This window comes from Neovison vison, chromosome 6, assembly GCF_020171115.1.
Source record: "Neovison vison isolate M4711 chromosome 6, ASM_NN_V1, whole genome shotgun sequence".
Classification (NCBI taxonomy): domain Eukaryota; kingdom Metazoa; phylum Chordata; class Mammalia; order Carnivora; family Mustelidae; genus Neogale; species Neogale vison.
In genome coordinates, this window is record NC_058096.1 from 205,891,879 (window position 1) to 205,919,329 (window position 27,451).

At 54.1% G+C, this 27,451-nt stretch overlaps 3 protein-coding genes across 19 annotated transcripts in view; all 3 read left to right on the plus strand.

The window, feature by feature from the left end:
- Positions 1–87: 87 nt before the first annotated feature.
- Positions 88–11,740, plus strand: USP19 (ubiquitin specific peptidase 19). 14 transcript variants are annotated; one of them, XM_044253593.1, is made up of 27 exons: positions 88–210; positions 1,707–1,966; positions 2,228–2,263; positions 2,440–2,568; positions 2,655–2,788; positions 2,862–3,164; positions 3,276–3,498; positions 3,622–3,778; positions 3,890–3,961; positions 4,077–4,192; positions 4,295–4,515; positions 4,606–4,801; positions 4,886–5,019; positions 5,128–5,286; positions 5,371–5,481; positions 5,969–6,079; positions 6,159–6,260; positions 7,208–7,348; positions 7,441–7,559; positions 7,805–7,942; positions 8,028–8,341; positions 8,451–8,561; positions 8,650–8,866; positions 8,950–9,102; positions 9,198–9,358; positions 9,440–9,618; positions 10,614–11,124. In XM_044253593.1, exons 2-27 carry the CDS (start codon positions 1,843–1,845, stop codon positions 10,839–10,841), a joined length of 4,089 nt encoding a protein of 1,362 aa, XP_044109528.1. In that variant the 5' UTR covers positions 88–210; positions 1,707–1,842; the 3' UTR covers positions 10,842–11,124. The 14 variants fall into 14 exon arrangements, with proteins under 14 accessions (XP_044109528.1, XP_044109529.1, XP_044109530.1 ...); XM_044253594.1 differs by lacking the exon at positions 10,614–11,124 and adding an exon at positions 11,269–11,740 and having other exon boundaries at positions 89–210; positions 3,276–3,492; XM_044253595.1 differs by lacking the exon at positions 10,614–11,124 and adding an exon at positions 11,269–11,740 and having other exon boundaries at positions 89–210; positions 3,276–3,492; positions 4,301–4,515.
- Positions 11,741–15,091: 3,351 nt separating this feature from the next.
- QARS1 (glutaminyl-tRNA synthetase 1) lies at positions 15,092–22,081 on the plus strand. Its single transcript, XM_044253596.1, has 24 exons — positions 15,092–15,229; positions 15,389–15,536; positions 15,914–16,023; positions 16,181–16,256; positions 16,477–16,541; positions 17,115–17,168; positions 17,298–17,358; positions 17,712–17,783; positions 17,899–17,984; positions 18,163–18,249; positions 18,875–18,974; positions 19,093–19,171; positions 19,254–19,362; positions 19,455–19,585; positions 19,695–19,787; positions 19,900–20,037; positions 20,121–20,208; positions 20,297–20,440; positions 20,542–20,646; positions 20,839–20,931; positions 21,033–21,160; positions 21,266–21,332; positions 21,406–21,531; positions 21,939–22,081. The coding sequence occupies exons 1-24, from the start codon at positions 15,113–15,115 to the stop codon at positions 21,987–21,989; spliced, it is 2,328 nt and encodes a 775-aa protein (XP_044109531.1). The 5' UTR covers positions 15,092–15,112; the 3' UTR covers positions 21,990–22,081.
- A 903-nt stretch (positions 22,082–22,984) lies between these two features.
- The window catches only part of QRICH1 (glutamine rich 1), a 54,195-nt gene continuing 49,728 nt past the window's right edge, over positions 22,985–27,451 (plus strand). Inside the window, exons 1-2 of one of the 4 annotated variants that reach the window (XM_044253599.1) lie at positions 23,949–24,154; positions 24,875–24,934. The gene's annotated coding sequence lies outside the window, so the exon portion shown is untranslated. Of the gene's footprint in view, positions 23,002–23,281; positions 23,429–23,948; positions 24,155–24,874; positions 24,935–27,451 lie in introns of those variants that run through there. The other 3 variants (XM_044253600.1, XM_044253601.1, XM_044253597.1) reach the window with 3 other exon arrangements.

Sequence of the window (27,451 nt, forward strand, 5' to 3'; positions counted from 1 at the left end):
CCCGCTCCCACCGGAAGTGCGTCACCAGCTAGGCGCTTAGCCACCCGCGGCCGTAACTAGAAGTCGAAACAAAACAAGCGGCTGAGGCGGCGGCGGCGGCGACGGGACGGGGGAGGGGCGCGCCGGAACCGGAACCGACCAGACGCCGGAACCGGAACCGAGAGCGGGTTGCCAGGGCCCTAAGAGGGCTGGCGGCGGCGGCCTCGCTCGGTGAGTGGGACGGGCCGCAACTGGCCTGTCTGGCTGGAGCCGGGGAGGCCGCGACGCGGGCCCCGGGCTGCCTGTTCAAGGTCACGGGCCGTGCCAGCCTCGAACCCTCGAGCCCCGCGGCGGGCCGGGCCCACTGATGCAGGCGGGGCCGTTACTCTACGCCCGGGGTTGGCCTCCTGACTCCGAGAGGGCTGGCGACGAGCGAGGGCGGCTTCCCGGAGGAGGTGGTGGCGGGCCCAGGGTTCGGAGGCTGGAGCTGAGTAGCAGCCCGGCCGGGGCGCTGGTCTCTAGTTAGTAACCCCCGCAGCAGTATAGGCCAGCATGGTCTCTAGAGAGGCCCTTTCTTGTCTCGGTGTCCACGGGAGAATGGGGAGGGACGCGACCTTAAGCTGAGGCCTGGTGCAAGGAAGTGGAGGTTGTCCACTCCTTGGCTCTGGATCTGTCGTCATTAAAGATCCAGTCCACTAGTACCCCACAGAAGAATGTCCATCTCTGTCCCCACCACATGTACACCTTGGGAAACACAAAGTAGTCACTTACTTGCTTTGCTGCCATCCCAGAGCAGGCTTGAGGCTGCCATGGGTCCTAGATTCATGGTTTATTCCCACCATTATCTCAATTTTGAGAACTTTATTTTGAATGGAAAAACAGTCCAGAATCTACTGGTGGGTTTGAGGGAAACTGGGTAGAAGGTCTCTAGCCTAGTGCTGATGAGTGAGTGGACCTGGGAAAGAAGGGGATGATGTCTGTTTCATTCTCAAACTGGTTGCCCCTCCTGGTTTGGCTCTGGGGCAGAGTTGCTGCTGAAAGGGTAGTGTGACAGCTAGTTACCCTTTTCACCCCAGCTTTTGCAGGCCCTTCTCTGCTTGGGACAGCAATGGGAAAGAAAAATCCCTGTTGGGATGTAGGAAGAAAAACCAAGCAGTGTATAGGAACAGGTTCAGGGGAGGGTGGGAGCCAGCAGGTGGCAGGTGGGACACCTTAACCCCAGGATCTTGCCTGGGCAGTGGTAGCACCTGGGCTGAGCCTGACTTCAGCCACAGAGCTTGCTCCCCTTGCTTCTCGCTTGTCTTCTTTCTGCCTTCCTCCTCCACCTCCTACTTCTCGGGTGGTGACTAAGCAGCCAGTGAGAGTGAGGAAAAGTGAGTACCCTGCTCAGAGTGCCAGCCCTGTGGGCTGGAGCCATGGCTCCTCTCCAGATTGGTTGAGGAGCCTGGTTCCAGGCCATGGCTGCCTTGACCTGGCGCCTCCTCAGTGAGGCTCCTATCTTTGTGGGCTATGGTAGGCTTCTAGGAGTCTCTGCCAGAAGGTGTTGTTGCTACTTAAATTGTTTATTCCTCCTTCAGAACAGTCTGAGAGCGTCCAGGGCTGCATTAGGTGGTGGAGAGATACTGCTCTGTAGTATCTTGGTTGTATTCTGGGTTGTTGAGCCCTGGGCTGTAACCAAGGCGCAAATTGTTGGGCCTTGATGGTGATCAGTGGTCGCTTCTCATTAGGCTGTCGGTTCCTTGTTGGAGAATTTGGCCACAAAGAGTTGCCAAGATAGCTGGGCCAGGAAGAAAGCGCCGTAGCCCTGACCCAGACGCCGTTGCCGACCCCGGGGCACTCTGGCTGTCGACCAAGCGGCTCAAGATGTCTGGTGGGGCCAGTGCCGCGGGCCCAAGGAGAGGTCCCCCAGGATTGGAGGAGGCCACCAGTAAGAAGAAGCAGAAGGATCGAGCAAACCAGGAGAGCAAGGATGGAGATCCTAGGAGAGGTGATTGTGGCATTCCCAAGTGCTTGTGGTCTCCTTCTCCACCCTGTTGAGTATACAGATTAGGGGTTGTGAGGTGACATTTTTGCTCTTCCTCCTGTTTTGGTCTGATACTGAGAGAAGGACTCACAGCAAGCTGGGTAGAGCCTCAGCTTTAAGGTCTACATACCTGGGTGAGATCCTGAAGATGGTGTTCGGTGGGGTGCTGGGGTCTTGGAGGATGCCTCCCCATCATCATTTCCTGGTTCTTTTCTTTGTTGTCAGGGTCAGCGTCCTCTCGGGAGGAGCAGGCCAAAGAGGGTGAGTAATGAGTAGGCCTTTTGGGTGCAGGTGGTACAGTGCTAGGGATGAGGAGGGAGCACTGGGGCTATAGCCTTCATCTGGAGCAGCTCTGTTAGGGGTAGGTCTCTGGCAGCTGTTCACCCCCCCGGGAGTTCATGAAGACCCTCATACTTTCACTGGCATACCCCCTACAGAGTTGTTGCTTGACTGGAGGCAGAGTGCCGATGAGGTGATTGTCAAGCTGCGTGTGGGAGCGGGTCCCCTGCGGCTGGAGGAAGTGGATGCTGCTTTCACAGACACAGACTGTGTGGTACGGCTTCCAGGTGTGTCCATCTGCCCTGAGCCCAGCAATATATTTGAAGTCTCTGATCTCTCCCACCCCAGCTCACTGCCCTTACTCTGTCTCCAGATGGTCGGCAGTGGGGTGGTGTCTTCTATGCTGAGATAGAAAGTTCTTGCACCAAAGTACAAGCCCGTAAAGGTGGTCTCCTGCAGCTGGCACTGCCCAAGAAGGTGCCTCTGCTCACATGGCCCTCTCTTCTGGTAAGTTCCACAGCAGAGTAGGGTAGGGATGTCCAGCATGGTTGACAGGGCCTGACTGCTGTATCTTTGGTAGAAGAAACCTCTAGGGACCCAGGAGGCGGTACCAGGGCTGCGGTGCCAGGAGAATGGGCAGGAGCCATCTCCCATTGCCCTGGAGCCAGGTCCTGAGCCCCGTCGGGCTAAACAGGAAGCCCGGAACCAGAAGCGGGCCCAGGGCCGTGGTGAGGTAGGCGCAGGGGCAGGCCCCGGGGCCCAGGCAGGGCCCAGCGCCAAGAGGGCTGTGCATCTCCGAAGAGGGCCAGAGGGGGAAGGGTCCAGAGATGGGCCTGGACCCCGGGGTGATGCCCCCCCCTTCTTGGCTGAGACAGCCACCCAGGTGAGAGTGGGGTACCTGTGGGAGCTGGGAAATGGGAGGGTTGATAGACTGCAGTGGGGGGCCACCTACCAGACCTATAGCTGATCCTGCCCACAATCTTGCTGCAAATAGGCTGAAGCTGAGGAACAGCTCCGGGTACCACCACTGAACCCCCAGACCTGCCTCTTGGGCTCAGAGGAGAATCTAGCGCTCTTGGCAGGAGAGAAGACCGTGTCCACCAGGAATGATCCAGTCTCCCCAGCCATGACCCGGAGCAGAGACCCTGAGAAAGGTGACCGTTCCAAAGAGGAGATGGCAGTGGCAGCAGATGCTATAACCTTGGTGGATGGTAAAGGTGGGGCTGGGGGTGGGCAGGCAGAGCCCTGGTTGGGTTGCAAGGTCGGCGGGTGGATTGGGGATAGAACAGCAGTGGGCCAGAACCTGTCCTGGGTAGTGCTGAGCTGTGGTCTCAATGTAGAGCCGGAGTCCATGGTGAACCTGGCATTCGTCAAGAATGACTCCTATGAGAAGGGGCCAGATTCAGTGGTGGTGCACGTGTACGTGAAAGAAATCCGCAGGGACACTTCTCGAGTACTCTTCCGCGAGCAGGACTTCACACTCATCTTCCAGACCAGGTGGGTGGGAGGGCAGGACACGGGACACAGGGCACACTTCAGGCAGGACAGCGTGTCTCATGCTCTTCTTCCCACCCTTCCTCCTGCCCTGTCCCTGTTCTGCTTCGGCAGGGATGGAAACTTCCTGAGACTACACCCGGGCTGTGGGGCCCATACCATCTTCCGTTGGCAGGTGAAGCTCAGGTGGGTGGTTCTTGGCCCCAGTACTATGCCTGTCCCACCTTGGGCTCCATCTCCCTGGCCCATCTAGCCTGACACCTACTCCACCTAAGTCCCTGAGTTCAGCCTTTCCCCACAGGAACCTGATTGAGCCCGAACAGTGCACCTTCTGCTTCACGGCCTCTCGCATTGATATCTGTCTCCGTAAGCGGCAAAGTCAGCGCTGGGGGGGCCTGGAGGCCCCAGCTGCACGAGGTCTGCACACGAGCTCCCTTCATTGTCCAGCCCACATAACCCGGACCCCTACCCCCTTCCACGTGCTGCTAACCACCAGCCCCCTCATTCCCCCTTTTTAAGGTGCAGTGGGTGGTGCAAAGGTTGCCGTGCCGACAGGTCCAACCCCTCTGGATTCAGCCCCACCAGGAAGTGCCCCCCATCCCCTCACAGGCCAGGAGGAAGCTCGGGCTGTGGAGAAGGAAAAACCCAAGGCTCGTTCTGAGGACACGGGGCTGGATGGTGTGGCGGCCCGCACCCCCATGGAGCATGTAGCCCCAAAGCCAGAGCCACACCTGGCCTCTGTGAGAATCCTGGCGTGGGGAGGGGACAGCCAAGGTTAGAGGCTGGAGAGCCTCAGGGCTACTCTCTCATCCCCTTCCTTACTCCCACAGCCCAAGCCCACATGTATGGTGCCTCCAATGCCCCATAGCCCCGTGAGCGGAGATAGTGTGGAGGAAGAAGAGGAGGAAGAGAAGAAGGTGTGTCTGCCAGGCTTCACTGGCCTTGTCAATCTAGGCAACACCTGCTTCATGAACAGTGTCATTCAATCTCTGTCTAACACTCGGGAGCTCCGGGACTTCTTCCACGGTGAGAGCAGGGACAGGAGCCCCGGGCCGTGGGCAGAGGGGATACCTTTCCCTGCTCAGACTTCTACTTGGCTGTTGTCCCTAGACCGCTCCTTTGAGGCTGAGATCAACTACAACAACCCACTGGGGACTGGTGGGCGTCTGGCGATTGGCTTTGCTGTGCTGCTCCGGGCGCTGTGGAAGGGCACCCACCATGCCTTCCAACCTTCCAAGTTGAAGGTGATCTGTGGCCACTTCCACCCTGGCTAGAGAGGGTGGGGAAGGCTCGCCAGCTGGGTACATGGTGGGTGTTGGGGCTCCATGCTCACACTTGGCCCCTGCATCCAGGCCATTGTGGCGAGCAAGGCCAGCCAGTTCACAGGCTATGCACAGCACGACGCCCAGGAGTTCATGGCTTTCTTGCTGGACGGGCTGCATGAAGACCTGAATCGCATTCAGAACAAGCCCTATACAGAGACCGTGGACTCGGATGGGCGGCCCGATGAGGTCAGGGTTGGGGGCAGAGGTGGGCATATCTCAGGCATATCCCAGGCCCCAGGTCTCCTTGATCTTCACCACTCTGCTCCTCAGGTGGTAGCTGAAGAAGCATGGCAACGGCATAAGATGAGGAACGACTCTTTCATCGTAGACCTATTTCAGGGCCAGTATAAGTCGAAGCTGGTGTGCCCTGTGTGTGCCAAGGTGCGATGGGCTCCCCTGGAAAGCAGTCCCTAACTTGCTCTAGCTAGCCTGGTCAAATTGGGGTTGAGGGTGTGTGCATCTTTAGGTGTCGTTTGGGTAAAGAGGCTGATAGGGAGGCCTTCACCACCTGCATGGGCTGCAGAGGTCGGGCTGGGTAGCTTTCCAACTGACACAAAAGGGGTGTTTGGGCTCAAAGACCAGCTATAAGGTGGGGCGGGGGCGGGGGTAAGTTTGGAAAGACATGTGGGGTACGAGTGAGGGTCAGATTGATATGTGGCAAGGCTGAGCAAGGCCTCAGTTGCTGGAAAGAGGGCGTATTCTCTCCTGGTGGCCCTCCTGGTCTGTCTGGTTTTCTCAAGCCTGAGCGTTTCCTGGTTGGCCCTAGGGCCCTGAGGACCATCCGAGTGCCTGGATTGGGCTCCCCAGACATAAGCGTCCTGTGCCCCACTCCCGGTGCAGTCACCTAGTGCCACTTGTGCATCTGCAGGTCTCCATCACTTTTGACCCATTCCTCTACCTGCCGGTGCCCTTGCCACAGAAGCAGAAGGTTCTCCCTGTCTTCTATTTTGCCCGGGAGCCCCACAGCAAGCCCATCAAGGTGAGAAGTAAGCTCCTATTTCTGGGCAATCCCAAAGACCCTGGCCCCCCTCCCCCATGGATTCTATTCTTGTTACCAGTTTCTGGTGAGCATCAGCAAGGAGAACTCCAGCGCAAGTGAAGTGTTGGACTCGCTCTCTCAGAGTGTGCACGTGAAGCCTGAGAACCTGCGTCTGGCTGAGGTACATCTGTTCTTCCCCAGGCCCTTAGGCATGTGGATATGTGTGGGTACCTAGGGTGCACAGACACACGAGATGGTCGTTGGCATCTGTATGTGTACCCACAAACATGCGTGTGACTGCATGAAACCCATGGGTGTGCTAGGGCTTGAGGCATGATGCTAGGCATTTGGGCTGTGCAACACAAGTGCCCTCAGGTCCCGAGGTTGCCATCATCGGGGTTTACTCCCCCCTTTTGTTGGGACCCTCAAGCGCTTTTCCACTGTCATACAAGGAGCTGGAGCTGCGGGACTATCTTTCCAGCAGCTGTGGTTCTCCCTCTATCCCTCACATTACCCGGAATCTGTCTATATGCTAGTCTTTCCCAAAGGTTCGTAGCTCCCAGCCTGGAGGTGCTCTTTTCTTTGGGGATAAAAGTGGGAAGGGGGAGCGCCTGGGTGGCTCAGTCATTAAGTGTCTGCCTTTGGCTCAGGTCATGATCCCAGGGTGCTGGGATCAAGCCCCACATCGGGTTCCCTGTTTAGCAGAAAGTCTGCTTCTCCTTCTACTCTCCTCTCTCACTGTGTCTCTCTGTGTCAAATAAATAAATAAAATCTTAAAAAAAAAAAAAAAAAAAGTGGGAAGGAGCCTCCTCTGATGCGGCCCCTCCACAACAGCCATGGGGCGGTCTCAGCAGGGCCCCACTAACTGACAGAGTGGAGGACCACAGCATGCAGTGCTGGGTTGGTTGCTGTCTATCCCAGTCCCGGCTTTCAGGCCCTCTGATGCACCAGGTTGCTTATTCTCTTGGGCTCTGAAGCTGGTGCCAGCGGAGGCATATGCTGCTTTGGGGCCACAGTCCCCACTCTGCTATTCAGGCCCAAGTTCAGGGCCAAGTCTCCTTGTGCGCTGAGGCAGGGCTAGAGAAAGGACTCGTCCTCACATAGGATCTGTGTGTTCTCTGTCCCCAGGTGATTAAGAATCGTTTCCACCGTGTGTTCCTGCCCTCCCACTCATTGGACACTGTGTCCCCATCCGACACGCTCCTCTGCTTCGAGCTGCTATCCCCAGAGTTGGCTAAGGAGCGAGTGGTGGTGCTAGAGGTGCAGCAGGTGAGCGAGGACCAACCAGATGGCATGAGGGCCTGTGGGAGGGGGACATTCTCACCTGAGCTGGCCTTGCTGAGCCAGACAACCCACCCTAGCGCCCCCAGGTGCCCAGCGTCCCCATCTCCAAGTGTGCAGCCTGCCAGCGGAAGCAGCAGTCAGAGGATGAGAAGCTGAAGCGCTGTACCCGGTGCTACCGTGTCGGCTACTGTAACCAGTGAGGACCCCCCTCGCCTCCCCCTCCCTGGCCCTCCTCTCCATGTTTCACTTGCCACCCTACCTTCTCTCCCCATAAAGGCACATGTTTTAAGCCTTTCACTTATCATTCTATTCTGCTGGGCTGGGGTGGGGGGGTCAGGGCGGGGCTGGCATAGGCATTTCCTAAGGCCAGAGGCTAATTGCCAGTGGTGAATCCTGGACGGTGGGGCTGAGGCCCTATTTTTCGTTCCCCCTTCCCTTCAGGCTCTGCCAGAAAACCCACTGGCCTGACCATAAGGGTCTCTGCCGCCCTGAGAACATTGGCTACCCATTTCTGGTTAGTGTACCTGCCTCACGTCTCACTTATGCTCGTCTTGCTCAGCTGCTAGAGGGGTACGCCCGGTAAGTGCTCAGGGATGGGATTAGGGTTGGGTGGTTGGAGGGTAGGCTTGTCAGGATTCTTACTCCCCTTGCTGCCCGTTGCCAGGTACTCTGTGAGTGTATTCCAGCCACCCTTCCAGCCTGGCCGCATGGCCTTGGAGTCCCAGGGCCCTAGCTGCACTACGTTGCTCTCCACTAGCTCCCTGGAGGCTGGGGACAGTGAGAGGGACCTGATTCAGCCGCCTGAGCTCCAGTTGGTGACCCCCGTGGCCGAGGGAGACACAGGGGTCCCACGGGCATGGGCAGCCCCTGACCGGGGCCCTGTGCCCAGCACCAGTGGAATTTCTTCAGAGGTGCTGGCTAGTGGGCCAGTTGAAGTTGGCTCCTTGCCTGCTGGTGAGAGGGTGTCTCGGCCCGAAGGTAAGAGTCTGCTAGAAGGCTTTGCATCCAGGGTGGGGGAGGTTGGAGGAAGCTTATTTAGGTCCTGGTAGGTAGAGGAGCTGTGATTGTTGTTTGTTTGTTTCCATAGCTGCCGTGCCCGGATATCAACACCCAAGTGAAGCCACAAATGCCCACACACCCCAGTTCTTCATCTATAAAATTGACGCATCTAACCGAGAGCAACGGTTGGAGGATAAAGGTGTCTGAGGCTGTGGGTAGGAGCCATGGGATGGGTTGGGTTGGCCGCTCTCCATAGTTACATGACCCCTCTCCCCACCCATCTCTAGGAGACTCCCCGTTGGAGCTGGGTGAGGACTGCAGCCTGGCTCTCGTCTGGCGCAACAACGAGCGCCTGCAGGAGTTTGTGTTGGTAGCCTCCAAGGAGCTGGAGTGTGCTGAGGACCCAGGCTCTGCCGGGGAGGCTGCCCGTGCTGGCCACTTCACTCTGGACCAGTGCCTGAACCTCTTCACCCGGCCCGAGGTGCTGGCACCCGAGGAGGCTTGGTGAGGACGGGGCGGCAGGCGGGTAGTGGGGCAGAGTGGAGTGGAGCTCTGCTGGTCCTGACCCCTGCTCTGGCCTCCATCAGGTACTGCCCGCAGTGTAAACAACACCGAGAGGCCTCTAAGCAGCTGCTGCTGTGGCGCCTTCCTAACGTACTCATTGTGCAGCTCAAGCGCTTTTCTTTCCGGAGTTTCATCTGGCGTGACAAGATCAATGACTTGGTGGAGTTCCCCGTTCGGTGAGCGATGAGCTCTGGTGACTGAAATCAGGTCGTGGGGCGGGCAGCATCCTGGGTACCTGTTGACTGTCACCTTTCTCTGGCTGGGATCACAGGAACTTGGACCTGAGCAAGTTCTGCATCGGTCAGAAAGAGGAACAGCTGCCTAGCTACGACCTCTATGCCGTCATCAACCACTACGGAGGCATGATCGGCGGCCACTACACCGCCTGTGCACGCCTGCCCAATGACCGCAGCAGCCAGCGCAGCGACGTGGGTGAGGGCACACACAGCCAGCAGGATAGGTGGTAGCGGCGCTGGTTCAGGTTATGTTCACACTCTTCCCACCTTGCTGTAGGCTGGCGCTTGTTTGACGACAGCACGGTGACAACAGTAGACGAGAGCCAGGTTGTGACGCGTTATGCCTATGTACTCTTCTACCGCCGGCGGAACTCTCCTGTGGAGAGGCCCCCCAGGGCAGGTCACTCTGAGCACCACCCAGACCTGAGCCCTGCAGCTGAGGCTGCTGCCAGCCAGGTGAGGCATGGGAGAGGCTTCACAGGCTAGGGAGTTCAGTTCACAGATGGGAGGGGGTGGGGCATAGCCTCCTATCCTCTAGCCATCGGTCCCTGGAGTCTTGGAACCATGATCCTCTTCAGAGTCTGGAGGAATCCCCATGCTGTAGTGACACTTACAAGGGTGCACGCACACCAGCGCGTTGCTGTTGGTGTGCATGTAGGCACCCTCTTGGCACAGGCTGAGTAGCTGCTCTGAACCTCACTGGGTGAAGGGATGCTACAGCCCAACTGTACCCTACGCTCTCCCAGCTTCCCTCTGCACCTTCCTTACATGCCAGGCAGCCCACAGACCCTCACTTGTCATAACTCCTTTGTTCTGATGTACACTCAGGATAGGCCTTATCCAGGCTGGCCATGGGCTAGGGTGGCCGCCACCCTCTCTGAGGTGAGCGTCTGTCCTTGCTGAGTCCTTGGGGTCTTCTACCCCTTACTGACATGGGGTGCCATAGGTCTGGTGGGTGGTACAGCTGCATCTCTTTTCTGGACTGGTTTCTTCTTACTCTTCTCTTCTCTGAGCCCTTTCTGCTCAGATGCAGAGGAATCCTGATAGAAGACCGTGGTCATAGTCTAACTGGACATGGGTGGGAGGGACCCAGATTACTTGGGTTGGCAGCTCTAACCTCCATGAGCTCCTCTGTGGGAGTCCCGTGCTAAAGAACTGACCAGCTAGCCATCTCCCCATTCCCCTGGTCAACCCAAATGGGAAGCTGCATGTCAATTGGGAAGCTTCTTGGGGGGCCCAAATGCTGTCAAGATTCGCCTGCTCTGTCTAGACAACCCTGCGAATGGCCCACTTGGCTCCCGCTTGCCCACCTCCCTTCGGCTTGACTTGGGTTGTGTAAGGGGTTAGTGCCAGTCACTTTGGGCGGGAATTCCGTGGCCAGGGGTCTTGGGGACACCGGGTCCCTCCCCACCCCTGCCGCAGGTGCTGATGGCCGTTTCCGCACACTGTAGGCTTCCCGGATTTGGCAGGAGCTGGAGGCCGAGGAGGAACCGGTACCCGAGGGGCCTGTGCCCCTGGGTCCCTGGGGGCCCCAAGACTGGGTGGGCCCCCCACCACGTGGCCCTACCACACCAGATGAGGGCTGCCTCCGGTACTTTGTTCTGGGCACCGTGGCAGCTTTGGTGGCCCTCGTGCTCAACGTGTTCTATCCTCTGGTATCCCAGAGTCGCTGGAGATGAGCTTGCCTGCAGGCAGCTGCTGTGAGCTGGCCCACCTGCCTGCCCACCAGGCAATGCCTGCCTCTGTGGTGGGGACCACCTCTGGGCTTGGGCCTCAGTGTGTGCATCTGGTGGGAGAGGGTGGGGAATTTGGCTCCTGCAGGGGCAGAGCATCCTAGGGTGGGTATCCGTTCAGTTGTCTGTCCGTGCGTCCTGCTGCTCTGACCCTTGGCCTGGGGCTTAGCCCTGCCCAAGCAGCTTCCTGTATTTAAAGTGTTAATAAAGTGAGACTGTTCAGGCCCGATCTTGTCTCTCTGTCTCAACGCCGCTGCTATCTGCGCCTGCCTTGGGACCCTCCCTTGGGTGCCCGGGCTCTGAGCCAGCACCCCCGGGATGCCAGGCAGTATACCGGGCAGCCCCCAACCCCTGTCCTCATATTCTGTTGCAGGGACTAGGCCCTGGCCAGGCCCCCGAGGTGGCCCCCACGCGGACAGCCCCTGAACGCTTCGCCCCCTCTGTGGACCGCCCAGCCCCCACCTACAGCAACATGGAGGAGGTCGATTAGCAGGTCCCTGGCTGGTGGGGTGGGATTGGGACTGGGTTTGTGGAATCCCCAACAGAGGGCCAGCTCTTTGCCGCTTCTCCTTCTCTAACCCAGAGGACACTGGCTTCATCAGTGGGGGTTGGGGGTATGATTGAGGTGGGAACCTCACAGGTTGGGCCCTCTTGTCAGCTTGATCCCCACCCCCCAACCCGTGGGCCTTGGCTTCTCCAGCCACCCCCAGTGTTGCGTGATTTGATTCTCAGTTGTACCTTCAGTTCTTTCTGACTCGCATCATAAACCTTATAATTTTATTCTAAAAATTGTAATTTTTTTTTTTTTTTGCATTTTGGAAGTGATTGCTGCTGTTTAAATATATTTTAAAAATAAATGATAAATAAGCAGACTTAGTGACTGTGATGCACCAGGTGCTGTGGCCACCTCTCCTATCCTCTAGAGGGGTGTGTGTGTGCGCGTGTATGTGTGTGTGCATGCGCCCGCGTAGGTGTGTTAAAGACCCTGAGAGCAGGGCTCCTGGGTGGCTCAGTTGGTTAAGCGGCTGCCTTTGGCTCAGGTCATGATTCCAGGGTCCTAGGATCAACCTCTACATTGGGCTCCCTGCTCAGGAGAGAGCCTGCTTCTCTGTCTGCCTGCCGCTCTGCCTACGTGTGATCTCTCTCTGTCAAATAAATAAATAAAATCTTAAAAAAAAAAACCAAAAAGCAAAACCCTGAAAGTGCTGTGGTCTGAGGAGAGATGGTGGACTCGCACCTCAGCCTCCGTGGGTCACAAAGCCATCAGCTTTCTGGGGCCTACCTGCTGCCCTTTGATGCCACCAGTTCTGAGTCTCATGTGGAAGCAGTGGTGTTGGGCATCATCGTCAGTACTTCACACCTAAAGGGTGGATGAGTACCCCATGAGGCTCCAGAAGCTGGGGTCAAAGGTGCAGGCACTGGGGTAGCCTGGGGCTGACAGCCAGACGGTAGGTCAGGGAGGACTTCTTGGGGAACAGGAAGCATTGGGAGTACTGTCTTCCTCCTTTCCTGGTATCAGGTCTTTCTTTGCTATAGTCTGAGCACCATCTGAATCCCTTAGTGGAGAACACCACTGCTATGGTCTGAGCGCCATCTGAATTCTTTAGTGGAGAGAGACCCTCCAAAAGGACAGGCAGTGAGCCCGAAGCTCATCTTGGGTGCCTTCGTGTGGGAGGGAAGGTGCAGGATCCTGCAGGCCATTTCTTCCCTTAAGTCCCTGAGACCTTGGCTCCTGGCCTTTGCCCCCAGGCTGTTTAACCATAGTGGGTCTGCAGTCTTATCTTACTTTCAGGGCCTCTTTGTACATACACATAGCAAGGGCAAATCTTATGAAAAGATTCCTTGTCTCTTCATGGACAGTGCAGCCTCCTCCTTTGTTCAACGGCTTGAGGGTAAGGGTGGATGTCTCCAGCCAGAGCAGATGGGAAGTTGAGGTACTCGTAAGGCGACTGTTAAGCCAGAAAAAGTATAAGGCAGGCAGGGGCTGGGGGGGGCAGGATTTTGGCAGCCCTGTAGATCCATCCCTGCCCTAAGCTTTTGGGGCCAGTCCTATAAAAAGCTTAGCATTTGGGCCCTACTAGGACACCTTAGCCTCATTTGGAGTTAGGGGTGGAGGAAAGCAGAGGGAGCTCCTGGAGAAAGCTACCCCTGTGACCAGTGTTGGCTTTTTCTTATGGGAACATGGCACAAGGGCAGTGTAGGGTTGCTGGCTATGGAGTGGAGCCTGGAGAGCTGGGTGTGAGAACCTACAGAAATGGTGGAATTGCCAAACTGAGGGCTGGTGTTGGCATACTGTTGGAGGGCCTGCTGGGTATGGGGTACAACAGGATAGTGCTGTGTCTTAACTGTGTGCAGCCCCAAGTGTCTAGCCACTGGTGGTCTGCTTGTAGTAGATGCACTGATCACAGGGCTCTTTGCCCTTGACCATAACCTGGCTGCTGTTGTATCTGCCATATAAACCTTCTGTGGCATCTGCACTATGGCCCCTACTACCTCTGTGCTGCCAGCCCCAGGACCCTTCCTCTTCCCATGCCAAAGCTGGGCCTTGCTGACTGCTGCCTGGCTTTTCTCCTTGATCATTTTTTTCTTGATTTTCCTTGAAGTTGTGTCAGGGACCCATGCAAGCAAGCCAGCTGCTGAGCTGGGCCATAAAATGTCATGGTTCTATTCTGGGCAATTCATAGGGCTCCAGAAGACTGGGTAGCTTGCCTCTGCTTCTTGTGGCATTCTTGGTACATTGGTGGGGCTACTGTCTCATCCTGTGACATGGAGTCACAGGTTCCCAGAGCAGGCACTATGAGAGAACCAGAAAAGGTGAGGTAGGCCCTGACTCCATTGAGGGAGCCATCACCAGACCTGCAGGACTCGATGGTAATAGTGCTGTAATAAATCTGGTGGCATCAGGTACAGAGGGGACAGTGGATGTGGCAGGCACTGTGCTCATCAAAGGCACCTTTTTTTGTGGGCTAGGTAGCTGTGGACTCAGCATAGGGGTGGTGTGGCTGAGGCTCTGCTTCTTGGTGCCTGTTTATGGCACCACTGCACTACCTCAATGCCTGCACCTGGCCTTGCCTGGGATGGACATCAGGCTGGAGTCATGGGAGCCAAGACATAGGAATGGACTTCGGTATTGATGCAGTGTGGCCCTGGGCAGAACCTGGATGTGATCATCATGTGGGACCCAGATGTAGGCCCAGAAATGGCACTTGGTCATTAGTGGGATATGACCACAATGCAGGACACAGAACATGGATAGACTGCAGTCATGGATATCCTGCCTCGTTCTTGAAGGTCCACAAGTATTAAAGACCCCAAAGCCTAAAGAGCTTGAGTTCCAATCCCAAATTTGGGGATCTTCTCACCATCACAGCAGCTCCAGTTCCACAAAGAAAACAGTTCTCCTTTAGCCTGATTCTCAGCAGGTCCTGGAAGTCCTGTGAGACACTGGGGAGATTCCGCCAAGCACAACAGGCCTCATCATGAACATTGTATCTCCTCTGCTCCACCCTATCCTAACTTCAATAAAATACCTTGTCAAACACTTGCAGATGGATTTCCAGGTCTAATTTGCCTGTAGTTTTTTGTGACATTTGCATGCTTTGGTAAGGGAGGGTACCTATGTCAGGAGATTTTAAAAGTCATTACAGAACACCGTTGAGGTCGTTCTTCAGCCCAAACACCTATCTTCTAGCCAGGTGTGTCTAGGTGGGCGCCTGAAAAGTGCCGGACTTAGGGAGCCCCTCTATCTGCCATTCTACACACTATCTGTGCTGGAGTCTTGACAGGTTTCTCCGGAGTTCGGTCCCCTGCCCCCCCAGCTGTTTCCATGACAACTCCAAAGCTGTGACGTCAGAAACGCGATAGGAACTCGCAGTTGCTCCCAACAACGGAAATGGGATGGTCCCAAGCTTTCCTGCTTCTATGCTGAACACCTTCCCAGGTTCGTGCAAATCTCCCCCAAAGTCCTGCCGCCCCCACCACTTCACTTCAAGCGACCCGCACCACGAAAACGTAGGCGGAAGTGAAGCGCTCGGAAAAACCGGTTTGGGCTGCCTCTGTCTTTTAAATGGCGCCGACGACCCTGTGTAGCCCGCCCTCTCCCTCCAGGATGGCTACCATTGGCTCTCCCTGGCGGCTTCGCTCTCCTATTGGTCAGTGAGCTAATGCCAACGTCAGATTGGCCCCAAAGTTTTCTTTCGGTTTCCGGTGTCCCAGCAATGGCGGCTCTGGACTCGCTGTCGCTCTTCACCGGCCTTGGCCTGAGCGAGCATAAGGCCCGGGAGACGCTCAAGAACACGGCTCTGAGTGCGCAGCTGCGCGAGGCGGCGACCCAGGTGGGAGTCCCTCTGCCCTTAACCCTGGCTGCCGACTGCTTCAATGCCGGACCAGGTCTCGATCCCCATCCTCACCCCGACCCTGACCTACCAACCTTGTCTAACTCATGTTTTTCTTAACTGGGTGTGGGGCTTCTCTTCTGACCCCTTGAACCCCAGGCGCAGCAGACTCTGGGCTCCACTATCGACAAAGCTACCGGGACCTTGCTATATGGCTTGGCATCCCGACTCAGGGATCCCCGGCGTCTTTCTTTCCTTGTGAGCTACATAGCCAATAAGAAGATCCACACCGAGCTCCAGCTGAGCGGTGAGACCCCTGCCTGCCCTGCTACTTCCATCTCCATCTCCTCCCTTCAGCCAATACCCCTGTCTGCCCTTTCTGCCAAGTCCCCCAGTGGCCTTTTTCTGTGCTCCTTCTGCGTTCCTCTCTAAACCCAGGCCCTGACAATAAGGGATGGAAAGGGTTCCCCGTGGTGAAACTGACTGAGGAACTGTGTGGGTCTAAAGGAGAGCTTCTATCAGAGCAGGATTCTTTCCTGTGGTCTCAGAGCTTCTCTAGGATGGTGCAAGTCTTAACCTCAGAGGAGGCCGAATTGTGATTATTGGGGTTTCATGGGGCTAGGTAGGGCCTTGTCTAACCACTTCTTGCAGCTGAGATGCCACTCATTGGTTCTCCTTTCTCAGCCGCCCTTGAGTATGTGCGAAGTCATCCCCTGGACCCCATCAACACCGAGGACTTTGAGCAGGAATGTGGTGTGGGTGTCATGGTGACCCCAGAGCAGATTGAAGAGGCTGTGAGTCTTTCTTTAGGCATCGGGTACCTCCTTAGTACTGACCCTGGAAAGGAGTGGCTCAGCTTCTGCACCCAGGAAGAGACAGGGTGAGAGTGTGGGTCCCTTACAGCATTTTTGAAGGACACTTTTCTGAACGACATGGTTTGGCTTTCTGCAGGTGGAGGCTGCCATAAATCGTCACCGGCCCCAGCTCCTGGAGGAGCGTTATCGTTTCAACATGGGACTGCTGATGGGTGAGCAGGGCCTGGGGCAGTGGACTATGTTGTTCTCTCTGGTCATACCTTCTTTTTGGGCATAAATGAGAGAGAGGAGAGGGAGGAAAAGAGCATTTTAAAAGTGGTCCGGTTGGGCCCAGGTGCTGGTTCTTGAGGTCAGCTGGGACTTTTTCTTGTGAAAGAGAGTAGGAAGTGTCCTTCTTGGCCTTTCTGCAGCTCCTTGTGCCCATGTTTCTAGGAGAGGCTCGAGCTATGCTCAAGTGGGCAGATGGCAAAATGATCAAGCACGAAGTGGACATGCAGGTGAGCAACTCCTTGAGCTGAAGCAGGCAAAGACCCTGCCATGGACAGTGCCTAGGGTCCACTGAAAGATTCCTGGGGGTGGGAGGGGAAGAGACACTGTCCCTGCTGTGGTGGATCATAGAGCCTAGTGTGGAAGAGCACCACCCTGGTGGGCAGTAAAAGAGTTGGGCCTCTGGATCGCGCCTGTTTTCTGGTGAGTTACTTTCCTCTGAACCTTAATTTCCTCATCTTGTAATCAGAAGTGATATGGCCCTCATCTCAGATGATGGGTGAGAATCGCAAGAGGCTGATAGCTGAGGTAGTTTGTTGTTGTGATGCTGAGCCCACAGTTCCTCTCTGTAAATGGCAGTTTTTGTTACCTGTTTTGTCACCAGATTTTGGACTCTCAGGGGGGAAAGAGCATTTGGGGCCAGCAGAACCATGTGAGGAGGAGAAGTGGGATGGGCTAGGTAGGTTCTTCAAGGCAATCTTGGTAGGCAGGCCAGAAAGCCCTTGGGTAGGTGGGCGGGGTCAATCAGAGGCTCCTTGAAGCAGAACACTCTTGTTTCAGCCCGAACCCCGGTTTCTGTGCAGGTTCTTCACCTTCTGGGTCCCAAGACAGAGACTGATCTGGAGAAGAAACCCAAGGTGGGGTTTCCTGGGTATGGAATGGCTCCCTGGGGATGAGGTGGGGTGGGGTGAGACTTCTGTCTGGGGAAGGGAGCATGTGGCCCCAGTGATCCTAAGAACCTGACCCAACTTCTGGGCTTCTCTCAGTTGTCAAAAGCTCGGCCAGAAGAGAAAGACCGGAGGACAGCAAAGGACATGATGGAGAATGGTGAGAGGCTTGAGGTCCCTGACCCATTCAGCTCTCTGACTTCTAGGCTTTCTACATGATGGGTTCTTGTAGCCCAGTCTCCTCAGGCCATTAACTTCCTCATCATCCTACCTTCCACTGCCAGATTGGAATTCCTGGTGTTTCCTTTGTTCTCATTACCCAGAGACTAGCATGAGGAAACAGAGAAGTCTCGCTCTGTACCTCTTGTCTCTGGAGTTGGAGAAAGAAGAACCTGTATGGTTCTCCTCTGGTTGCAGGATTTGGGGAGTACTGAGAAGTACCTCCCTGAGCTGCACGAGGTAGCTATATTCAGAGGATCAGAGGATAAGTTTTCTTTGGTCTGTTCTTCACAGGTGAGGCTGCTGACCAGGCCCTCTCTCTGATGGAGCAGCTCCGAGGGGAGGCACTTAAGTTCCACAAACCTGGTGAGCAGGCAGGTCAAAATCCTGGGGAGGATAAGATCTTGATAGTAACTCTTAAAGCTAGGGTAGGGTGCCTTGGGCTGCAGCGCAGTCCTCAGGCTTGTTCTGGCCCTGGCAGGTGAGAACTATAAGACCCCAGGCTATGTAACCACTCCACACACCATGGACTTACTGAAGCAGCACCTGGAGATCACTGGAGGACAGGTGTGTGGAAGTACTGTTGGGCAAGTTAGTCCCGTCACTCGCCAGGGGGCCTGGGCTGCCTTCAGCCTGCTCCATCTAACCCATCACCTGGCCTCCCTAGGAAGGAGCATCTGTCCCTTGAGGGCAGTCTCAGTTCTGGCTTAATTCTGGCTTAAATGTCCTATTTCCCTCATCTCAGGTACGGACCCGGTTCCCGCCGGAACCCAATGGAATCCTACACATAGGACATGCCAAAGCCATCAACTTCAACTTTGGCTATGCCAAGGTGAGTATGTGGAAATCTGGAAGTCAGGGTGACCACTTGCTGCTCCCAAGACTTGATACCGGAAAGGTGTCCCTGCCTTTCCTGCTGCTGCTATAATGTGCCCAGAGCGGACAGAGACTGGAGGGGAATCATGTATGTGATAAAAGGCCAGGAATCCATGGGGTGTGTGGGTGGCTCAGTGGGTTAAAGCCTTTGCCTTCGGCTCGGGTTGTGATCCCAGGGTCCTGGGATCGAGCCCCACATCGGGATCTCTGCTCAGCGGGGAGTCTGCTTCTTCCTCTCTCTCTGCCTGCCTCTCTGCGTACTTGTGGTCTCTATCTGTCAAATAAATAAATAAAATCTTTAAAAAAAAAGGCCAGGAATCCATTGGGCTCATTGGGAAAAAGCTGTAGTTGAGGCAGTGAGTTCAACTTTGGTGAACTGCCCAGTGCAACTCCTCAGGCTTAGAAAGAGGGTGTCTGGAGTTGGTATAAGGTGCTTTAAGGCATTTAGATACAGGAAGATGAGTGAAACTCCTGAAGGTGTTTTCAATTCTGACATGGGAGAGCTCTGAGAAGGTCCAAGTTTAATGAGTTGCACCCTGGAAGCTGATGATGTGAGAGCTCACAGATTCTATAACTCCTAGGCCAACAATGGGATCTGTTTTCTACGCTTTGATGACACCAACCCTGAGAAGGAGGAAGCAAAGTTCTTCACTGCCATCTATGACATGGTGGCCTGGCTGGGTATGGGCTGGGCAAGGGCTGGAAAGAAAGAACTGGCGGTCAGCGGGCCTCTCCGTGGGCTATGGCTTGCCATTGGGTGTCCCTGGCTTGTTGCTCATACCGTCTTTTTCTGCCCCAGGTTATAGTCCTTACAAGGTTACATATGCCTCTGATTACTTTGACCAGCTGTATGCCTGGGCCGTGGAGCTCATCCATAGGTGAGGCCGGGGCTGTCACATAGAACTAGGCAGGCTGCCCAGGACATAGCCATCTTGGGCGTTCATACCTCTTCCCCCATAGGGGCCAGGCCTATGTGTGCCACCAGCGAGGAGAGGAGCTCAAAGGCCATAACTCATTGCCCTCACCCTGGAGAGACCGTCCTGTGGAGGAGTCACTGCTGCTCTTTGAGGTGGGGTTCTAGAGGGGCAGCTGGGTGTGGGTGGGTGCTGAGGAGGAGGTGCCCCTGTGCTGAGAGGCAGTCTGAGCCCTTGGTCCTGTCAGGCAATGCGCAAGGGCAAGTTTGCAGAGGGTGAGGCCACGCTGCGGATGAAGCTGGTGATGGAGGATGGCAAGATGGACCCTGTGGCCTATCGAGTCAAGTATACACCACACCATCGCACGGGGGACACCTGGTGGGTGTGAACATGGGGTGGGGCTATGGGATTGTAGAGTGGGGTTGGGGGGGCCATGGGTAGGGCAGAGTGGGGTTGGATGGTGGGGCCCATTGCCTATGCCCTGCAGGTGCATCTATCCCACCTATGACTACACACACTGCCTCTGTGACTCCATCGAGCACATCACCCACTCACTCTGCACCAAGGAATTCCAGGCCCGGTGAGGGAGCTGGGCCTATGGGGTGGCGAGGGCCAGTGGGATTCCAGCAGCCCTTCCTGTGGTGTCTCTCTGGTCTGATGTGGCCAGACCTGACTCTACCCTCCTACCCCAGACGCTCTTCCTACTTCTGGCTGTGCAATGCTTTGGATGTCTATTGCCCTGTTCAGTGGGAGTACGGCCGTCTCAACCTTCACTATGCTGTTGTGTCCAAGAGGAAGATTCTCCAGCTTGTGGCAGCTGGTGCTGTGCGGTAGGATGATTGTTTATCTCACTGAAGTTTGGAAGTAACTAGTGGCATATACTGCCAGTATCTCACCACCTCCTTGCCTGCAGGGACTGGGATGACCCACGGCTCTTCACACTCACAGCCTTACGACGGCGGGGCTTTCCGCCTGAGGCCATCAACAACTTTTGTGCTCGGGTATAGCCCAGTGGCCTGGGTGGGCAGGTGGGGGCTGAGCAGTGCAGTTTGTGGTTGTGGCTATGAGTGATGCTGATCTTCCTGCTAGGTGGGGGTGACAGTGGCACAGACCACGATGGAACCCCATCTGCTAGAGGCCTGCGTGCGTGATGTGCTGAATGACACAGCCCCCCGGGCCATGGCTGTGCTGGAGCCATTGCAGGTCATCATCACCAACTTTCCTGCTACCAAGGTAGGTGTGCCTCTCTGCGTATGTGTTGGGGAGGGGTGCACCTGGGTCTGGACATGGGGGTCCCAGTGCCTAGTGTGACTCACACCCATCTCCTGCTATAGCCCTTAGAAATCCAGGTTCCCAACTTTCCAGCTGATGAGACCAAGGGCTTCCATCAGGTTTCCTTTGGACCCATGGTCTTCATTGAAAGGACTGACTTCAAAGAAGTAAGTAGGGGGTGTGAAGGATCCTGTTTGCTGTTGAGCCCAGTCCTGAGATCCCTTCATCTCCTTTTGTCAGTTCACCTATTCCTACTTCAGATGAACCAGCCCCTGCCAGACATAGGGGTGGGGGGAGAAGCCTCTTGTCCCTTTTTGACTTGTGCAGTCTCCTGTGTCCACACTACTTCCTACCTCTAGGAGCCAGAGCCAGGCTATAAGCGCCTGGCATGGGGCCAGCCTGTGGGCCTAAGGCATACAGGCTACATCATCGAGCTGCAGAATGTTGTCAAGGTGAGAGCAGTCGGTGCCTGCTGTGGGGAGGATCTGGGTGCATGCAGACTCCAGTTCTAGTAGTCGTCCCTGGGTCTAATTGTAGGCTCCTCGACTTCCAGGGCCCCAGTGGCTGTGTAGAGAGCCTGGAGGTGACCTGTAGACGGGCGGATACTGGAGAAAAGCCCAAGGCCTTTATTCACTGGGTGTCCCAGCCTCTGACTTGTGAGATTCGCCTTTATGAGAGACTGTGAGTGAACAGAGCTGGGGTGTAGACAGATACAAGATGGGCACAAGATGGGCCTTGCCTGCTATGGCTACCTAGCTGGGGTCTTGACCTTCCTTCTGGCTCCAGATTTCAGCACAAGAACCCTGAGGATCCTGCTGAGGTGCCTGGTGGATTCTTAAGTGACCTGAACCCGGTAGGCTCATGGGGTATAAGGTGAGGGTGGTGGGTCTCTCTGGCTGGACGGCCCCTGAGTTTCCTGCCCACAGGCATCGCTACAAGTGGTGGAGTCAGCGTTAGTGGACTGCTCTGTGGCCCTGGCAAAGCCCTTTGACAAGTTCCAGTTTGAGCGGCTTGGCTACTTCTCTGTGGATCCAGACAGCAGCCAGGGACAGGTACACGAGTTTACCTGCCTGCCCTTTGTACAACAGTGACAATGGTGGCTACCATTTACTGTGCTAAGTGCTCTGCCAACATTCCCTTAGTTAATCCTTACCACTTGAGATGGGGTTCATGTTTTACTGATGAGGAAACAGGTTCAGAGGTCTATACACAAAATTTTGTATGGCCCCTGCCTTTCTTACTCCTCAAGGGTGTAGGGGTCAGGCATAGTGGTTGTTATAATCCTTATAAAATGGAGGCCCAAAGTCATCCAGTTCTCTGCCCAAAGTCATAGTTATTGAGAACCCAAATGTCCTGACCCTCAGCTCCCCTGGGAGGAGGTAAGGGTAGGGTCTGGTGAGGTCTGGGCTTCCTAGCCTGGTTCTGGCTTGGTTGTCATTCTTCCCCCTCTGCCATCCAGCTTGTCTTCAACCGGACTGTCACACTGAAGGAGGACCCAGGAAAGGTGTGAGCTGTAAGGAAGCCCCGTGGACCTACCTCATGCTTCTGGAGGCCAAGGGTACTCAGACTCCATGTCAATAAAGAACAGCTAAATCCCCTGGAGTCTGTGTGTTGTCTGTCTGCACTTCCAGCTCCTGAGGACCTCAGAGACTTGCTGGGGGTAGGGAGGAGGTGCACTGCACATACCTTTGAAACCACTGATACATTTCTAGGGCAGGGATCTAGGCCTGATCGAAATCCTGTGCACCTGGCATGAGGGGCTAGCAGGCTCTGGGTGCTGTCCCGCTGTTTGGAAACTTGTGCCAGAGGAATCTGAAGGGTTTGTGTCTGCTTGTGTGCCCAGACAGATGAAAACACCTGGTTCTCAGTCTAATCATTTAGCAAATAATTATTGAGTGCCATCTATGTGGCAGGTAAAATGAGAAGAGGAAGACTTGTGAGGTGGCCTTCTAAGTTGACAGACAGACTAAGTTGGGCAGACAGAGGGTGACCAGTTATTGTGCAAGAGAGGTCTCCCTGGGGTCTGTACAAGGATGAAGTTCCTGACCAATCCTGTGCCTCAAAGTACTCTCAGGAGGTGACTCCTTAGGGAACCCCTAGGGACCAAGGAGTTGTTTGCCAGGCAGGAGGAACAAGTGCAAAGGCCCTGAGGCCCTTTTTAAAAAAAGTCTATAATCACTGGTTGCCCTCGGGGGCAGTGTGGGCTACTAGTGAGGTCTAGTGTGCCTGCAGCTTTAACACCCTCCACATTTTCCCTGTATACAAACACCAGGCTACCAGAGGCCCGCTTTAAGGTGGACTGGGTTGCTGAAGTCTGGATTAGGAAGGCAGCGGATTGAGGAGGGGGTTCCTAACTGTTAAGGACTCCTGCACGAAAGTGACTCTGGGCTTCCCAGGTGGGACGATGGTACGGGTGCGCAGAGCCTAGGACAAGGGGCTGCGGGGGCTACCTTAAGCAAGAGACGGGGCCCCGCCCCATGTGGGGCTGCGCGATTGAAGGAGGCCCAGACATGCTGCAGAAGGTGGGTCCAGAGAGCAAGCTTGACACCCAAACTGCCCAGGCTCCTACTCCAGGCCGGTATGCGGCCCAGGCCCCGCCCAGCATGGAGGGGCGTCCGAGGGCGGGCCGCTCCGCCCTACACTCCTGGCTCTACTCGCTGTTTCTGCATCCGGAGACCCGGCCTCTCGCCTCGGCACAAGCGTTCCCTTTAAGTCTGGCCAGGAGGCAGTCTCAACTCTCGCGGGATTCGACGCTTCGGTTATCGCGAGAGGGGCATTCGGCACCCATTGGCTGTGAGGGTTGAATGTAAGATGGCGCCCAGGGAGCTGTGAGGGGAAAATCCTGTCGGTCTTGGAGCGGCGACGGCGGAACCGGGGCCCCGAGCGGTGCGGCGGGGCCGGCGGGTAGAGCGGCGGCGGCGGCGGTGGCGGCGACGACGACGTCGCCGGGTGAGGGCTGCAGCGGGGCAGAGATGTGGCGAACCTGTGGGCCTGAGACAGCGGGCCCACCCCACACAACGGCGGGCGGGGGCGGGCGGGCGGGCCGCTGCCGCTGGGCCCAGGAGACCTCGGGGCGGCTCCGGAGAGGAGAATGTCCCTGGGCTCGCGCGCCCCCGCCCCTTGTGGAGTGGGAAGAGGCAGGTCGGGGACTCGGGTGGGTGCGGCGCGCGAACGCGCACTGGTGCTCGCGCGCGGCCGGGCCTGTTTATACGCGGGCGCGCGCGCGCTGTGCGGCCCTCCTGGCGCGCGTGGCCGCCGACGTGCGCGTTCCCGGTTTGGGTATCTGCTCCTGGTGCTGCGGCTCTTGGGCAAGAGCGGGTGTCGGTGGCGCGCGCCCGCCCGCGACCCCCGCTTTCGGGGCGCGCGCCCTGCTGTTGGGTGGCGACGCTGCCGCCGCGAGGACGCGCAGGACACCTCTGCTGCGTGGAGCGGCGGCGAGCTGGCGGGAGGCTCGCAGTGTGAGGAAGGTTGTGGGTTGGGCCCTTCCTGCTCTGGTGACGTCCCCGGACCGCCGTGGCCTAGGCCTAGGGAGAAACCGACCAGCTTTACCGTCTGACTTGAGGATCCGCTCTTCCGCGAGGCGGGCGAGATTGCTCGTTCTTCTCGAAGAATGCAGTGACTTGAAGCTAATGTGCCGGGAGGGTGCTGCCCTGTTTCCGAAACTGAGCTATGTAGGTCTGTGAGGGCAGCGAGCCCCCTCGAGTTTCCTTACCTTGTTCTTGTGCTTTGTGCTGGAGAGGGAAGGTTAATCCTGGAAGGCTCTTCAGCGGTACCTGCTTTCTTGTCATTGCAAAGTAATTCTTCCATAAGCGCAATTCCTACGCGTCACCTCTGTGCGCTCCGGAAGGGGATCCTCTTCTGTGGTCGTGAAATTACCCGAGCTTTAAAATTCCACTTGAGATCCTTAAATGCATCCTTTTCTTCTGTGTGGGTGGGAGGGGCTTGTTTGTATTCTGTTAGACTAAGGAAGGCCCGCTCTCAGCCAAAAAGTTGACCAGAACAAAATTAAACAACCTGAGAAACCTGTGCTCTGCCTTCTTTTATAATTACAAAATTCCCCAAGAGAAATTTCTAAAATCTGTTCATATATCACTGCAGAAGTCACTTTTGATGTAGAATTTCAATCCTTTTCGGCTTTTTTGTTGTTGTTATGGTACTAGGGGAGTTCTAGGTTTGTCCTAGAGAAATAACACACTTCTTTTTTCTAAGACAAGACATCTGTTTTACAGTCTTGCTTAATTAAGTTGAAAGAAAAAGAAGCTAAGAGGAAGTAAAATTAGCTACCAAACAATAATGATGGGGGTAATTCTTTTAACATACTGTATTTTAAGAACAAAGTTGAAATTTAAAATGAGGCTGAGGATGGAAAGGACTTCTTTGTTCTATCTTCTTCAGAATGTTACAAGTCTTAAGAACTCAGGACAAGCAGCAGAAATACATGCAACATGGTGACTGGTGAGTTAAAATCATTCATAACGCTGAAAATATGTGTGCAGTCTTTTTCCTAGTAGTACTGAAACATTACAAATCCTGCCAATTACTCTGGGTGCTGTCTGACAGAAACTACTAAGTGCTGGGAAATTGAAGATGTGGGAGAACTGCATCTTTGAATCCAGCCACAGTTTGCTGCTTGAACACTTTTCTTCCCTTGAAATGTAAGTCAATGCAACTTTCAGGTTTTAGCATGAGGGCGCACAGCTTTTCTAAGGACCTTAAATGGTGCAAAGAAAAGTAGTAAAGTTTGAGATAGACTTAAAATTTTGATATACCTTTTAGGCCTGCCTGTTCCAGGATATCTTTGTTTTTAACTATTAAGTTTGAGATCTGCCATTTAAATTGGTGTTTGTAGATAATATTTTTGTAAGCTCATTAACTTAGATTTATCTGTTAGAGGATCTCCTACTTTCAGCCCTTTGTGATGAATAGTTTGTGTACCTTTTCATAAACCTTTGCTGTACACATCCCCTTTCCAGCTTATGTTGTTGCCATTTCAAATAGATCACATAGGGGTTCAGATTTCTTAAAATTTTAATTGCTCCCAAAAGGTAACCAAAGTCAGGGGCTCTAGGTGTGACAGTCTTGCATTATGACAGCTTCAGAATCAGGAATCTTTACCTTAAAGCTTGCATGCTGTCTTTTAATCAGTTGTGGTTTGAACTCTATGTGTCATGCTTCTTGCTTGTCTACTTTTGAAATGGCCATTCTTTGTCTGTAATGGTCTTTATTTCTCCATCTCAGAATGAGGTGTTATATGAGCACCTATTCTTTTCTGTTACATTGTACTTAGTTGCCCTGCATTTTGTTGCAGATGTTTTAAGTCCTCTCCAGGATTGTGATTTCTGATTGTGGCTGCATGAACAAGTGATAGATTAACCTCTTGCTTTGCTGAAAAGGGGGAAAGAATGAGCCTTTGGTGTCACACTTGAGGCTAGAGCAAAATTTTAGGTAGAGCTGGTTGGCTGTCAGAAAGCTTTTTTTTTTTTTTTGAAATACCTGTAAATTCAAGTGACCTGTATAAAATTTAATGAAAAATTATAAAATGAACCACTGGTTTACAACCTCTTGAAGAAGTAGAACAGTGCCAGCACCCCTGCACCCTTCATGGGTCCATTCCTAGTCATAGCTTCTCAACTGCTAGAGATAATTATCATTCTGACTTCTGTGACAATCATGTTCTTTTTCTTTTTACTTTTATCACCTTCATATCCCTCAACAACATAGTTTTGTTTGCTTTTGAGTTTTATGTACATGGAATCATACTGTATTTTATGTCTTCTTTAAGCATTGCTAAATTCATCCCCATTGTGTGTGACTGTAGTTCCTTCATTCCAGTTTCTTTATAGTATTCAACTATATGACTGTACCATAATTTACTCATCCCTTTTGTTATTGCTTGACATCTAGATTCCTTCCAGTTTGGGGCTGTTACTAACAATACTACTTTGAACATTCTTGTATAATTACCTTTCTGTATATGTGTGTGATACACACCTGGGGCTAGAATTCGGCTTTACTAGTTGATACAAATGGTTGTGCCAGTTTATAGTCCATCAGTCTTTGGTGGGAATGTGAATTTAAGTTCCTGGTTGAAAGTGTGTTGTCCAAAAATAGAAACATGGCAAAAATGCTCCTAAATCTGGCATTCCTCTGGTAAAGGTGTGGGGCAGATAAATGACCCAGTGGGATAATACTTATCCCAAACCATGTATAGGTTTAGTATCCTTAAGAATAGAAGTGTATCTCCCAATTTGCTTCTTTGAAATGATTCTTTATGTTAATTAGGACAGATGTGACTGCAGCTCCTTAAAATAGAAGTTGATTTCTTTTTTAATGTGAATGTGTTCTTCAAATCGGACTTAAACAGAGCTGTAAGGAGCCATTTACAAACAGTAGATGTGAACTGTGAGAGGGGCCCAATAACATGACTGGGTAAACAGGAAGAGGCAGGGCTCTGAGGCAGCTCAGAGTTTCTTCTCTTAGACCATTTTATATTCAAGACCTGCTTTGTGGAACTGCATGGGAAACTGGGAAGAGGTATCAGAAATTTGAGGAGACCCAAGATAGGATGATTCTGGTGAGTATTTAAGTCTTCCTTTAGTACCTAAATAGAAAAAAGAAAGAAATTGGCAAAGAGACCTGTGAAAATGTAATAGATTATTCCTTTAGAATAACCTTTGTCCATCATACCTTCTTGTGTTCTAGTTATAAAATAATAAAAGTAATGATAACTTCATACATTGAGGGCCTAAATCTGTCAGACACTGTGCTAAGCTCCAGTAGAAGATACTGGGAAAATACTAGTGATTGATAGGTGTGTATATAAGTGAAAATTTTCCAGGTCTGTTGGTGTGGGGTTTTTTGTTTATTGTTTTGCAAAGCAGCTATGCTTAAGAGTATTCAGAAGCAAATGCTTGTTTACAGACTGCCCTACCCCAATGAGCCCCAAAGTGTTTTCCTTACTCTTTGCTTTTT

Coding starts and splice junctions, on each gene's coding strand:
- USP19 (XM_044253593.1), top strand. CDS start 1,843: ATGTCTGGTGGGGCCAGTGCCGCGGGCCCAAGGAGAGGTCCCCCAGGA. Junction 4,193..4,294: donor GGAGGCCCCAGCTGCACGAG/GTCTGCACACGA, acceptor CCCCTTTTTAAG/GTGCAGTGGGTGGTGCAAAG. Junction 8,867..8,949: donor CTGGCACCCGAGGAGGCTTG/GTGAGGACGGGG, acceptor GGCCTCCATCAG/GTACTGCCCGCAGTGTAAAC.
- QARS1 (XM_044253596.1), top strand. CDS start 15,113: ATGGCGGCTCTGGACTCGCTGTCGCTCTTCACCGGCCTTGGCCTGAGC. Junction 16,257..16,476: donor CAACATGGGACTGCTGATGG/GTGAGCAGGGCC, acceptor CCATGTTTCTAG/GAGAGGCTCGAGCTATGCTC. Junction 16,542..17,114: donor AGCACGAAGTGGACATGCAG/GTGAGCAACTCC, acceptor GTTTCTGTGCAG/GTTCTTCACCTTCTGGGTCC.